The sequence below is a fragment of the Plutella xylostella genome, chromosome 4 (genome assembly GCF_932276165.1).
Source record: "Plutella xylostella chromosome 4, ilPluXylo3.1, whole genome shotgun sequence".
Lineage (NCBI taxonomy): Eukaryota > Metazoa > Arthropoda > Insecta > Lepidoptera > Plutellidae > Plutella > Plutella xylostella.
This window is the reverse complement of record NC_063984.1, coordinates 5,725,634-5,739,820: the sequence shown is the minus strand read 5'-3', so window position 1 is coordinate 5,739,820 and position 14,187 is coordinate 5,725,634. Positions and strand designations below refer to the sequence as shown.

At 38.8% G+C, this 14,187-nt stretch overlaps 2 protein-coding genes across 2 annotated transcripts; one reads left to right on the top strand and one right to left on the bottom strand.

Moving 5' to 3' along the window:
- The first annotated feature begins 1,107 nt into the window (after positions 1-1,107).
- LOC105387326 (major facilitator superfamily domain-containing protein 1) lies at positions 1,108-6,309 on the top strand. Its single transcript, XM_048630507.1, has 11 exons — positions 1,108-1,308; positions 1,503-1,679; positions 2,161-2,311; positions 2,730-2,855; positions 2,994-3,199; positions 3,920-4,133; positions 4,698-4,911; positions 5,132-5,229; positions 5,352-5,464; positions 5,658-5,751; positions 5,878-6,309. The coding sequence occupies exons 2-11, from the start codon at positions 1,559-1,561 to the stop codon at positions 6,062-6,064; spliced, it is 1,524 nt and encodes a 507-aa protein (XP_048486464.1). The 5' UTR covers positions 1,108-1,308; positions 1,503-1,558; the 3' UTR covers positions 6,065-6,309.
- A 38-nt stretch (positions 6,310-6,347) lies between these two features.
- On the bottom strand, positions 6,348-7,717 carry LOC105387327 (probable palmitoyltransferase ZDHHC24). Its single transcript, XM_011558035.3, has 2 exons — positions 7,593-7,717; positions 6,348-7,497 (listed from the first exon to the last, which is right to left on the bottom strand). Exon 2 carries the CDS (start codon positions 7,337-7,339, stop codon positions 6,509-6,511), a length of 831 nt encoding a protein of 276 aa, XP_011556337.3. The 5' UTR covers positions 7,340-7,497; positions 7,593-7,717; the 3' UTR covers positions 6,348-6,508.
- Positions 7,718-14,187: the final 6,470 nt, after the last annotated feature.

Sequence of the window (14,187 nt, the reverse complement as noted above, 5' to 3'; positions counted from 1 at the left end):
ACCTAAGGTAAAAGTACTCTCTACACAAACATTCCGAAAAAAGTGTTTCTCGCTAAACCGTCTCAAACCGTAGTCTTCTATTAGGTAAGGCAGGATGGGTAAAACACCTGCTGGGTAGGCGATGAAGGACTCTATTCGCTACACCTACTTTTGACCCAGGTGTTATATGCACCTGCTCCTGTACCGAGTGTGACTGTACCGAGAAGAAATATGTGTTAACTATTTCAACATATCATCGAAAATTAGCTTATCATCATAGGTTCACACTAAATAATATTTTGTTACTTACCTGCAGAAGTATAAAGTGGCTCAAATTGCTGTGGAATAAGATAAAAAGATAAAAGATAAAATGCTACATTACTATGACCCTGTTCGTCTCAAACACATAAGGAGTATCCCCAAGGAACAGCCTTATAAATCTTACATCAGATTCTATGCAATTAGCCACTGACATCTTAGTACAGCTTTAGTGTTAAGTAATGCTGCTAAGTAGGTACGTAACGCAGCGTATCTCTTAAAATCTGAAAGCTGGCTGCAACAGACTTAAGAAGTTTGTAAGGTCTCATAGTTATGAAGCTCATTTAAATTACAAAAATCCGGATGTCCTAGAAGCAACTTTAAAGTTACGTACGGCATAAGAAGGACCACTAGGAATAAAGTAACTTGATCAATGCGCAGAAGAATTTTTTTGGTTATCTTGGCAGTGCATGGTGTGGCACTGGTAAAACGCCTTACTACCACCATTAATACCATTTATACCAGTCTGGCCGCTATTCGTTTATTGCGGAAAGGATGCATCCTTTCTTACCATTCGTTATTTAATCCAACGCAAGGAACATAAGTACCTACTTCTCTGACGAGAAGCTCCGAAACTCTCGGTAGAGAGTATTATGTTCCTTGCTTCGAAATCTCTATAATCCTATAATCAAAGTCTCTATTATAACTAAACTAATCTAACTTTTGTATGGGTATTATTATTCTGATCTCGACACTCTATTTGTGAGTCCGTTCATTTCGTAGCGAATAACTTTTTAAAGGCGCACCGATTGACAATCTGTCCCCACAGAACAGTTTTTTGACAGTTGACACAGTATATCGGCGACAAACAAAAAAACCTTTTGACTTTTGATGGGTTTACGATTTGGCTTTGTTTTGTGATTATTTTGTAAAATTGTTGTGCCTGTTTGCATTTCCTCTTGCAGATAATTTGAATACGGGATGCCACATTAAAAACCAATAGATCGTTTGGGATTTCTGCGTTTCGGAATCACTGTATCATCTCCATCAAATGTATAAAAAATAAGCTGGGTACGTCGAAATTTATATTAAATAGCTGATAAGATACGTAGGCGTATTCATAATGAAGGAGCTATGATGTTATTGTTATCGAATTACATGTAATATGAAGCTCTCCCTTTTGCGATAGTCAGGGAGGGCCCTGTTATTGATTCAATTGGTGTTCTTTGTAATGGTGATAGTTAAATGTTTTTTCTTTGTTACAGAAATTGCTATGACTTGATGTTGTTTTAATTCAAATATTTATATTAGTTGTGTAAATATGGACAATCCTGAATCAGGCAGCAGCAGGAGCCCGCAGGTGGCACCAACATCATGGTGCCATCCAGCCAACAAAGTTCACCGTTTCATAGCCCTGATGTTAATGTGCTTTCTATGTTTTGGTAAGTTCTTAAATTAGTTTCGCCTACTGTACGGTTTATCACGTACAATCGTACACTAGATTAGTTAGTAATAACATTAGATAGTAATAATGATGCTGATGCACGTAATGCACATATTTAAATACCGTAATAAGATAGAAATAAAGCAGTGATTGTATAGACTTGTAACAGGCGTCTTTCACTCAATCTCCATCACGACCCGACCTAAATACTGTAGGGGGAACCTCTGTCTCCCCTACACCTACTATTGTGGAATCTTGGTTTACTGCTATATTTTAAATCATTTTTAACAATATTCAAAGTAATGCTGTGCGCCTAATAATGCCATGAATTGTTTTGAGGATCCATGATATTCACAGCCACATTCTGAAGCTTCTGAAACTTGTCATATGATTTTGTCACCTATTTACTGACTTAACCCTAGCTTATGTTTATGCACATATTATACAAATAACAAGAAATGCATGTTTTCAATTTCCAGGTTCCTATTTCTGTTATGATTCACCAGCTGCTTTAGCGGATAACTTCAAGAATGACTCACATTTAAACACATCTCAGTTTGCTTTGTTGTACTCAATATACTCCTGGCCAAATGTTATATTATGTTTCATTGGGGGTTATCTAATTGACAGGTCTGTATAATGTTATAGTAACAGTATATATATATATATATATATATATAATAACAGTAGGTTACATTATAAGTAAATGAGTGTTGCTATGAACATCTGTATGATTTATACATCTAATTTTATTATGTATTGACACAAATTGATAAGGATAAATTAGTGTAGGAATCAAATGCATGTGCTCAATCTTCTACTGCACTAAGTGATTAAACACATACTTTAAATTCTTATTGATATACAGTTAGACTATTATTTATGTATTATGAATGTTAATGCTTTGATTACAATAATTTAATCATTTACACCTCTTTTATATCACTGGATTAAATTAAACTTAATAGTAATAATTAAACTTAATAAAAATGCACCATTGTTGGAAATAGTTTAAAAGTATTTATTTATGTTATTTTTAAATTTACAGATATTTTGGTGTTAGGCTGGGAACAATCATTTACATGACCTTTGTATTTATTGGAGCAGTGGTGTTTGCAACAGGAGTATATGTAAATGCATACTGGCTTATGATTTTAGGCAGATTTATTTTTGGGTAAGCCAATTTTATTTTATGAAACATAAACTCTTTCCTGCATCTTTATATTTTAAAGTAAGAACATAAAATTTCAGTGTATTCTACTTTAGTAATTCCGCATTTAATAAGCTTTACAAACCACAATCACATTTTCAGAATTGGTGGAGAATCTCTGCAAGTGGCCGTGAACAATTATGTGGTGCTCTGGTTCAAGGGCAAGGAGCTCAACATGGTGTTTGGGCTGCAGCTGTCCTTCTCCAGGTTCGGCAGCACCGTCAACTTCTGGATCATGGAACCCATCTACAACTGGGTAGGAGCCTATTACTCTGGCTACGAACACCTGGGCGTGGTTCTGTTTTTGGGTAAGTAAATTGATGTGCAAATCCTGTATGTAAATCTAAATGAGTAAGGAAAATTATAACTATCAAACCATACAAAAATATTCAGGAATATCTTTATTATACCTTTCCAAATGGTATAAACAGACACCTAAAGAGATAATCTGAACATAGGTATCACATAACAGCTGTATCCTGCAAAATTTAATAAGATAACAATATAATCAGTTAATTCGCGTATTTTTTTATCTATACTTTAATATAACCTACACCCAACCACTTCCCAAAACAACTGTGGGGTGTAAGGGTCAATTCAGACGTACCACAACCACACCACAGCCACAACCACACCACAACCACGCCGTGTGGTCGGGCGTATATTTTGTATTGAAAATGAATAATCCAATTCACACGTGCCACATTTTGCCGTTGTCATCGACCACCTGTGTAATACGATCACATCGCAACCACATCGCGTCGGCAACGCCGCCACGCGGTATGTGGGTTAAAATCCTCACAATGAATTATTTACAAATAAATTTTAACTTATATAACATCAAATAAAGACATCTAGAGGATACCTGCACCGCTAGTCATCTCTACACTAGATGTGTGATCCCACCAACCCACAGTGGACCAGCATGATGAGAAAAATGGTCCAAGCTTTTCTAGACTGTTTTAGACCTCAAGGGAATGTGCACAAACGTTACCACGATAATACAACAGAACCACTTCCCATTCCAGCCTCCCTGACGTGCCTGCTGTCCCTGGCGTGCGGGCTGCTGCTGGGCTGGATGGACCTGCGAGCCGAGCGCATCCTGGGCCGCGCGGACGGGCAGGCGGCCGACGAGCCCTTCCACCTCATGGACGTGAGGCACTTCAAGTCGGTGTTCTGGCTCGTGTCGGTTATATGCGTCGCGTACTATCTGGCCATATTCCCGTTCATCGCTTTGGGGAAGTGAGTGAATTTATAGTAATTATGAGGCTTAGTTTATTTGCGAATTTCCAAAAGTCCAATTTAATAAATAGATAAAGATTTAATAAAGATAAATTCTAAGTTAATGAATCCACGTGGGCATATATTGCACGGCCTAAAAATAACAGCGATATCTAAAATAACCAGATTTCTGATTGCTCCTTGACCAATGTAGTTCAATTGATATGAATAAAACAGCATAATTTTACATATTATTTAGGTGTTTAGCATTTTATAATAAATGGCCTATATTGAAAATAGTCACTTCGAATTGAATTAAATCGAGTACCGCAGTCAATGTTATGCATAACTCATGCTGTCCATAACTATGTCTTAGAAGGACCCTTTTGCTTAACCTCACTGGATTCTAAGATACGCACAAGGCGCAAAAAGACCTGAAATGCAATTTCAGATTAACACAATGCTTTAGGTCACTCCGACATACGTTAACGTTCAGGGTTAATATATTTACACATGCAATAAAGTTTTGAATAAATAAATAATCGATATCACCTGCCGTTTACGACAAGAAATCCTTTTTCGCAGATTGTTTTTCGAGCGTAAGTTCGCTTTTCTGCCGCAAGACGCCAACACGGCCAACTCGATGGTGTACTTCATATCTGCGGCGCTGAGCCCCTTCTTCGGCATCCTGATCGACAAGACGGGCCGCAACGTCATGTGGGTCATCCTGAGCATCATCAGCACCATCGGCGCGCATTTCATGTTGGCATTTACTTTCTTCAATCCGTATATTGGCGTTGTGAGTAACACTTATGTGCCCCCCTTTTATAAAATATTTTTTGTAATGTTTTGATTTTTTTTACATAAATGAATACGGTAATGGATAAGAGATTTAGCTTACATTTCTTTCAGCTAAGTGTTGGAATAAAATTTAATACCTGTAGGTACTTTACTTGATTGTGTTTAGGTAGTTGCATATTATAATTATCTGAAATAATAAATAACAATATTGTTTCCAGAGTGTATTGGGAGTGTCATATTCGCTACTTGCGAGTGGATTATGGCCGCTGGTAGCTTTGATTGTTCCTGAAAGTCAATTGGGAACGGCATACGGAATGTAAGTTGCAACAAGACTTTATCTTTAAAAGTCTTTGATAATTTAATAATATATTACGACTTTTAAGTGCAGCGAGCCTTCTGAATTAATTGAAATTCCTGATATTTAATTATTTGTTACAGATGTCAAGCTGTCCAGAACTTAGGACTGGCCACAGTCATCATATTGGCTGGAGTGATTGTGGACCACTACGGATATTTGATGCTTGAAATGTTCTTCCTCGGATGTCTCTTCAGTAAGCAAAACAAACATAGTTTTTTTTTAAATGATTGATTTTGAAAACCTACTAGAGCTCGGTCTATTGTTTTAGAATTACTAATCATAATACGACGCATTTCCAGTATTTATGTTAATCCATTAACGTGTGCGTGCGACGTTTTGTACCGCGATTTAAAAATCTATTTTAATAAAATTTATTTTTGTTTCAGTATCCCTAATTGCTGCGGTACTTATTTACATAGTAGACTCGGCCGGTGATGGTGTTCTCAACATGTCTCCAAGCAAAAGAGATTGCATCAAAGAGTAAGTAACGATGGAATTCTTTCTTTACAGTTGACACAAACCCATAAACCTGATGTAAACCTCTTTTGAAGTTACTGTATTTTCTTACTGTGTTGAGCTGACAAAATGTTTCAACTCTTTTTATAGATTCAAAGAGGGTGATGAGACCGCAAACCTACTGCACAACGAAGAGCAATCAGAGCCAGACGGACCCGCTGACAACGACGACTCAGACGCGGAGCACTCCGGTGTTTCAAGAGACGCGGCGCTCGCGCAGTCAGAGCGAATACGCACCAGGTACTTAGCACAAATACTACCCACGGACCGACAGTAACTGACATGACGAAATATTTAGATCATTAGAAAATTTCCTTGTAAATAGAATATATTTTATATACTTACAATACTAAATGAATAATCTGACATAATTCCAATGATATAATTAAGTGTTAGTTGTTATATATGAAATCTCCTATATGATCAAATGAATAAATGTATAAACTATTTTTATGTATAATTCAGTTCTGTTCGAAGGTTTAGTTTAGTAAGTATTTTTAATAAATCATTTTATGACTTGTACATGTTGTTTGTATTAAAACAGATAATTATATTTTTAAATATTTATTAAGTACAACATTATGCTTATGTAGGTATAACTTAAATTAAAATTTGTACTTGAAAATAATACACAGAAAAGCTGATTGCTTACAACAGTCTTAAAACTCACTATAAGGCACATCTGAGGTCTAATGTTTTATGAGTTATAATTATTTTGGAATTATTCCTGCTTATCTACCACTTCCCAATCAATACCATTACCAGGGAGAGGACTGCTAATGAAGGGACATATCCAAGTCAAGTACCATCTGGAACCTAACACATCAATTACATTATATTTCCAACCTTTATCATGATTGGTTTTGTGTTTGGCCTCAGGAGTTGTTCTTCCTTTCAAAATGTTGTCACTATGAAAGAGAAATAAATATCCTGTGAAAAGTGCCACTATAAAGTTAATATCTATGAGAAACACATAAAGACTGTTCAGACCAAAATCGATCATGAAGCATAACAAAGGAAATATAAACTTAATAATTAGTAAACCACTGTCCCAGGGCATAAATGAGGCCACATATCTTGTATTGTAATAGAATGCATACACCATAGCTACAAAGATGTGCAAGACAAAATTAATGAAGTATCTCTGATTGAAATACCCAACACAACAAGCAAAAAATGTACAGTGATGATCTCTTTTCAAGATGCATATGTCACATGTCTCACAGTGCCATGATCGAGGCGGCCTCAGACATTCACATGCAGCACAAAATGACCAGTTAGTCTTATCAGAACCTAATAGTTTCCCTTTTATACTAGTGTCGACCAGCATGCCAAACAACATGTTGCCTACAATATTCACTAACAAAAATGCTATACATATCAAATGTATAAAGTATGCCACTGACCATTGTTCTGCCACTGTAGGCAACACAACAAGAATTTCAAAAAACAAGAAAGTTGGTATGAAAACCAATAATATTAATATGTAAACACTGTGCTCTAAAATACGTTTTAAAGACTTATTCCTTATTGATTCTACTTTTAAAAGCATTTTTAAGTAGTGAGGTTATTCACTATCAAACTAATAAGTTATGAAGTGTAGTTCTTATAATGGAAATGCTGTTACGTGCTTCCAAATGACTTCACGCCATTGGTAATTAATATTCCTTGTGTGTATCATGCCATGGTAATATTTGGGTTTAGGGTTTCCTGAAAACAAATTGGTATTTTATATTTTCATTGTAACACAGTTTAAGTACATAAAATATTGATTTAGGCTGTAGAACGTAACAAACTAGAGTCACCTGTAGTATAATATCAAGAAATAATGAACGCATTAGTTAATAAATTTTACATAAAATTCATATTATTGATTTTCAGGTAAATCTCTTGAATGAAAACGTAAACAAATAGCTGTCATGTGACAGGGCATGACGTTTGGGCCGTCAGTTCAGTTAATCTGTGTCGAATCATTTTTTTTATAGTGTGGGTCTGGACACTCAATCTTTTGAGCCTACTGTTTATATTTTTCTAGGAGTAAAAATGTAAGTGAAACGTAGGACAGACTGGATTTTACTATCCCAAGGTCTACCCAGTGAAGAAAAAGCTGCTCAATACTCTGAATTTATTCCCCCTATAACGATATCCATTCATTAATTCTTCCGTGCTTACCTGCCCAAGGCCAGCTAGCGCTACAGGTCCAGCTCAAGGTAGATTCTACCTCAACAGAACCTGTATTCAGTGCAAGATTAGGGTGCACTGCTCACTAATCTCGCAACGTGTCGCACGTAAACCAACAGCTGCATAAATCCATAATCCCCTAATAATAGTATAAGTATTAAATAGCTTGCCCTTATTCGAGGCTTAGCCAATTGAGATAGACTATACATATTTCCCGCTCTAAACCACGTGATTCCCACGTGATACCCAAGTGTTGCTGTCTCGCTCGCACACCTCCCACCCGTGTTTCCCTCCACCTGGCAGGAGCGCGGAGCGCCGTCCGCCATTGGCATCGTATTTCCCGCAAGCGCCGGTTCAGTCTAGCAACCGCTTTACAAATTTGAAATTTATATTTCATTTAAAGTGTAATAATAGATACATCATCAAGAAATTTATTGAAGTGCACTGATACTGTATTTCTAAAAGGCTGTGGAAGTGAGTTCTTCAGTTTCCGTGAGTAGAAACAAATTATTTTATTACGAATGCTGGCATTCCTTTTTCAAATTCTAAAGATTTGCTAAAATTAAATTCTATATTCGAAAGTCGCCACAGCGGTGACCTAATTCCACTTTTATACATTTTTGAAATTGGAACACGTTGAAAATTTTCAAATAATTATTTTTTCTATGCTACCCACTATTTTTATTATCGCGATTGCGAATTGAAAACTTTATTTGGAGGAATGTTTTACATTTTCCTGTAGAAATACAGTCGGTAATGGAAACCTGAAGCAAATTTCTTTCTTGTAAGTATGTATTAACTAACGGTTTTACCGTTCGATAAAATAATTGTGTTTTAATGCAAACATTTATTATTTATGTTACGCCCAAGTGAAGCATAGGTTACGAGTGAATATATTGTGTTATAATTTTGTATTTTAAACTAGGATATGGATTCAAATCCTACCGATGATACTCAAAACCTACAACCAGAGGCTATGGCTTCTGGGTCAGTGCGTGAGAAGCGGCGCAAGCGGACGCGCTCCAGCTCGTCCAGCAGCAGCGCCAGCTCCAGCTCCAGCTCTACGACCTCCTCATAGAGCTCATCCGATTCCTCGCGCAAGGGCAAGAAGTCACGACGCCGCCGTCGCCGTCGCCGCCGTACCAAGCGCCATGGTGAACGAAGAGTTAACGAACTAGTTAAGGAGGTAAGTGAGCTCCGGAAATACTTGTCCAATATGCACCCTATGTCGAATTCCGGTGTAAATATGGAGGAAGATATTGTGTCGGTGGATCCAAATGTAAGCGGCGAGTTGTATGCGGAGAGCGACAACCACGAGACCAACCCAACTGTTGAGGAGTCGCTCCAGTTGGAAGCTACCACCAAGATAAAGGAACCCGCAGTTCCTAAAGCGCCGGAGCAGCATCTGAAGCTTTTAGATACGCTGCAGCGTTTTAACACAGCTGAATGGTGTGAAGTTCGTTATGCCGATACCCAAAATAACTATAATTTCTCACCTGGTTTCGTTGAATTAGATATTAACGAAGAAGTTAAAGCTTATGATTCACTTCGCAATTTAGCCTATTCTGATAAAACCTTTGCTGCCCTAACGTTCTGTGCGCTTCAGCAACGCGAAGTATTGCAAACTAGTTTACGTAGTCTGTTGTCATGGTATCGTAACAATGAAAATACCAGCTTTGATACATTTAGTGAAAAATTAAATGAGTTGTTCTTAAATGGAGAATTTCCAAAAGTTTCTGCAGACCTTTTACAATTAATTTGTGGCCACAGGGCCGAAATTATTCAGATGAGGAGGGACGGCATAACGAACTCGGTCCGTGATCCACTTGTGAAGGCTGCCATTCGAAAGATTCCACCATCCAATCAACATGTTTTTAATGCCGAGAAATTCACAAACACAGTAGAAAAGGCTGGAGGCGTAAGAAAAGCTTTTTGGCCGACTAAATCAAGCAGCAAAAACCCTGCTCCGCAAGCAGGAACAAACAAGACTGCCAAGAATCAAAACCTTCCGCAAAGGTTTACGCCGTCTGCCATGCCCTCGCAGGGTTCTAGGCATACAGGCTATACGTCTGGTTTCCAGCGTTACAATGCTCCCTCGCAGGGTGCTAACCACTATGGGTCATACAATCGTCCTTCGCAAGGACGTTATAATAATGACAGCCGCGGAGGTTCATCGAACAATGTTTCTCGTTCACGGGCTCCTCAACAATTAACTACAAATGGCCGCAACAAGACTGTCCGCAAACGAGGAGCATCTCCCTTTCCGGACAACCGCGGAGGAAAGAGGAGGAGATTTTGACTCGACTCCGTTCAAGGCGGGTCAGCTAGTTCACCATTACCAACGGTGGGTGGACCTAGGTGCACCATCGCATCTACTACAGATTATAAAAGGGTATCGCATACCTTTCATGCAAAAACCACCTTTAATAATGCCAAACCTCAATCAAACCAATCTCGCTACACCAGTATCAGTCGAAATGACAAAGGCAATAAAAAAAGCTGGTAACTCAGGATGTGCTCGAACCAGTAAGCCTTTCACCAAGCTTCATCTCAAGAATGTTTCTGGTGCCAAAGAGCGACGGCTCTGCTCGTCCAATCTTCAATTTAAGGGCTCTGAACGATTATGTTCTAACCACACCGTTCAAATTGCTGAACATGTACCAAGTGCCGGATTTCCTACAACCGCAAGACTGGCTGTGCAAGGTGGACTTATCCCAGGCCTATTTCCACCAGCTTATTTCCAAGAGTCATCGGAGATATCTAAGGCTCATTTACAAGGGTCAACTCATGGAAATGACTTGCCTACCGTTCGGGCTCAGAACAGCACCAAAAACATTTGCTTGCTTAACGAATTGGATCGCCCAATCACTAAGAGACCAAGGAGTTCGAATAATAGTATACTTAGACGACTATCTTCTGGCGCACCAGGACAAGGACACGCTGGTCAAGCATGTAAACCTGCTGACAAATCGCCTAAATCACTTAGGTTTTCTAGTGAACGTGCAGAAGTCACAATTAATCCCCCAAAAGAACCTGTCGTTTTTAGGCGTCCACTGGGACCCGTGGAAAAATCAAAAGTATTTACCTCAAGACAAAGTCAGCGCCCTAAGGGGAAGGATTTCAGAAATACTAAAGACGAATCGAATAGACTCGCGGGCCCTACGCAGTCTGATCGGAGTCGTAAACTTTGCGAGTTTTGCTGTTCCAAGAGGTCGCTTAAATTACAGAGATCTATTAGTGTTCCTGAATTCCCTACCGGAGGAACCGTCCACAAAACTATACTATCTCCCAGGAGAAGTAAGAGTCAATCTAATATGGTGGTATCAGAATTGCCACCGTGTGTCTCAGATTCATGTTCCGCCCCCAACTCATTTCTTGACAACGGACGCATCCGATCAAGCGTGGGCAGGTCAATTAGACCACATTCCAATATCGGGACCTTGGACCTTGACCGAAGCATATCTACATTGCAATTGCAAGGAGATGTTAGCTGTTCTCAAAGTTTTACAGGAGCATGGTCCTCGCCTGCAGCACAGCTCAGTTCTTCTGCAATGCGACAGCAAGACTGTTGTATCATATATTCGGAACGAGGGGGGAACTCGATCTTTACCCCTATTAAGTTACACGAATCAAATTTTTCAAATACTAGACTTCAATCAGATAAATTTGACCGCTTATCATCTACCAGGCAAGTACAATGCACATGCAGACCATCTGTCGAGACATCGACGTCCTCCCGAATGGCACCTACTACCACAATGTACAGAGATGCTTTTCAAGAAACTGGGGATGCCTCTAGTAGATCTGTTTGCTTCAGAAACGGCCCATGTCTTAGAGAACTATGTTTCACTAGACCTGAACGATCACAGAGCGTTGTTCCACAATGCATTTTCTCGGACATGGCACTTCTCCCGGGCGTGGATATTTCCACCATCATTTCTGATCCCCAGGGTACTAGCTCACCTGAACCAAGCCACTGGCGTGTATCTGATAGTTTGTCCTCGCTGGGAACGCGTCTTTTGGAGAGCGGACTTGAAGGCCAGAGCATTAGCGGCACCGTTCACAATACACAATCTACACCGCCATCTAGTGGACACGTCCACAGGAGTAGCGCCTCGGGAAGTCCACAATATGACGCTGGAAGTATGGACATGTGGGGGTGGTCTAAAAGCCTTGTAGGGTGGAATGATCAGCAGCTAAATTTATTAAAATCTTCTTGGCGTTCATCGACGTTAAAGACATATAAAATTGCATGGGCACGATGGTCTAAGTGGTCACAAAAGCATAAGGTTAATGCATTAGATCCTTCTGCCTCACAAGTTGCCCAATTTTTGTCTGATTTGTACTTAGTAGAAAATTTGTCGTACAACACTATTTTGCTCCATAAATCAGTTGTTTCTACCCTAACCGATCCAAAAATTTCAAATTAATTAAGTTCTGATCCGATTATACAACATGTGTTGAAGGCTATTTCCCTAAAAAGGCCAACTCCACACAAATTACCAGTTTGGAACATTGATACAGTCGTTGAATATCTTCGGAATCCGAAAGATGATCCCAATATAACGAATTTCATAGCATCTAGTCGAACAGCTATGCTACTATTACTTTGTTCAGGGAGACGTGTTCATGACTTGACCCTCTTACGTGTGGATTCAGACCATTACAAAGTAGACGATACTGGAATTACGCTATGGCCTGCTTTTGGGTCTAAGACGGATTGCTCTAAAGTAAGGCAATCAGGATGGAGATTACTTCAGAGTGAAAATAAAAATTTAGATCCGGTTTTCTGGATAAAACAGACTGTGCTCATGCTTAAGGAGAGACGTGATGCGGCTGGATGTTCTAATTTATTTATTTCCACTAGAGGTAAACCTAAAGCCGCCAGCCGAGCTATAATTGCAGGTTGGATAAAAACTTTGCTGACGGAAGCCGGTTTAACGCAACACCGGGTAGTGTACGCTCCGCCGTTGCCTCCAGGAATTGGCTTGACAATTATCCACTTGACGATATTTTAGCCAGAGGAAATTGGCGGTCTGGTAACACCTTTGCCAAGTTCTATAGACGAGAAGTGTTACCTGCTAATTCAGTATGCAGTATCACAAACTTGTTTCGTCCTGATAATTAGATTAGTTAGATGGATCATACGGTATTAAATACCTACATTTTGTCAAAAATGTGCAAGATCGTAACCTAACACTATCTGTGAATTAAGCAGATATTAACTGTAATCTTTTTAAAGTACCTAGTTACTTCTGATTTTCTAAAAATAATTATCTTATTTAAGAGTGTTGCTTAAGCGTACCTTGCTCTGAGAATTATTGTTAAATTCATTATTCTCACTACATCTATGTTATATACAGTTGCTACACTTACCTACTTCATGGGTCTCATACAAATTTTATTCTATATCATATTGCTACGCATAATTGATTGTATCATCAACCCATAGTATACTATAAAAACTTACCTTGGCCTGGCTCTAAACCTATTTTTGTTATGACTTGCCCATGCTGCTATTGTTCTTGTTATAAAATTATTATTTAATACTAATTAGAGCTTGCTTTGCTTTGGCCTTATTTCACGCTAGAATGCTTGATTAAATTAGCTACTTTCTTGTTGTCTTATGAAGTTCCTATTAGGCTGATATACCTTTTCTCATTGTCACTGTCATTAACTTACTGGAATAATTGATTATACACCTATAGTAATACACATCGACCTAGTTTTATTGTACACCCTGTTATTAGGTTATAGGAAATCGAATAATACCTACTTACATATTTTATTAGGTATTTAATCACATTGGCATCTCCCTCCACCAGGCGATAACAAACACGTCTCAATTGGCTAAGCCTCGAATAAGGGCAAGCTATTTAATAGCAGCGTTTTACCTTACCAATAAAACGCATATTAAATACTTACCTTATTCGAGGCTTAGCATTAATTTCTGCCTGGTTATTATAATAGAGACGCAATGGCGGACGGCGCTCCGCGCTCCTGCCAGGTGGAGGGAAACACGGGTGGGAGGTGTGCGAGCGAGACAGCAACACTTGGGTATCACGTGGGAATCACGTGGTTTAGAGCGGGAAATATGTATAGTCTATCTCAATTGGCTAAGCCTCGAATAAGGTAAGTATTTAATATGCGTTTTATTGGTAAGGTAAAACGCTGCTATTATAGTTGCTTCCCTAGGTGATTCAAATAACATAGATCAAG

Excerpts from the sequence above, each read along its gene's own strand:
- LOC105387326 (XM_048630507.1), top strand. The coding sequence starts at position 1,559 with ATGGACAATCCTGAATCAGGCAGCAGCAGGAGCCCGCAGGTGGCACCA. Across the intron at positions 1,680-2,160 it reads AATGTGCTTTCTATGTTTTG|GTTCCTATTTCTGTTATGAT; the intron begins GTAAGTTCTTAA and ends TTCAATTTCCAG. Across the intron at positions 5,230-5,351 it reads TTGGGAACGGCATACGGAAT|ATGTCAAGCTGTCCAGAACT; the intron begins GTAAGTTGCAAC and ends TATTTGTTACAG.
- LOC105387327 (XM_011558035.3), bottom strand. The coding sequence starts at position 7,339 with ATGCTTTTAAAAGTAGAATCAATAAGGAATAAGTCTTTAAAACGTATT.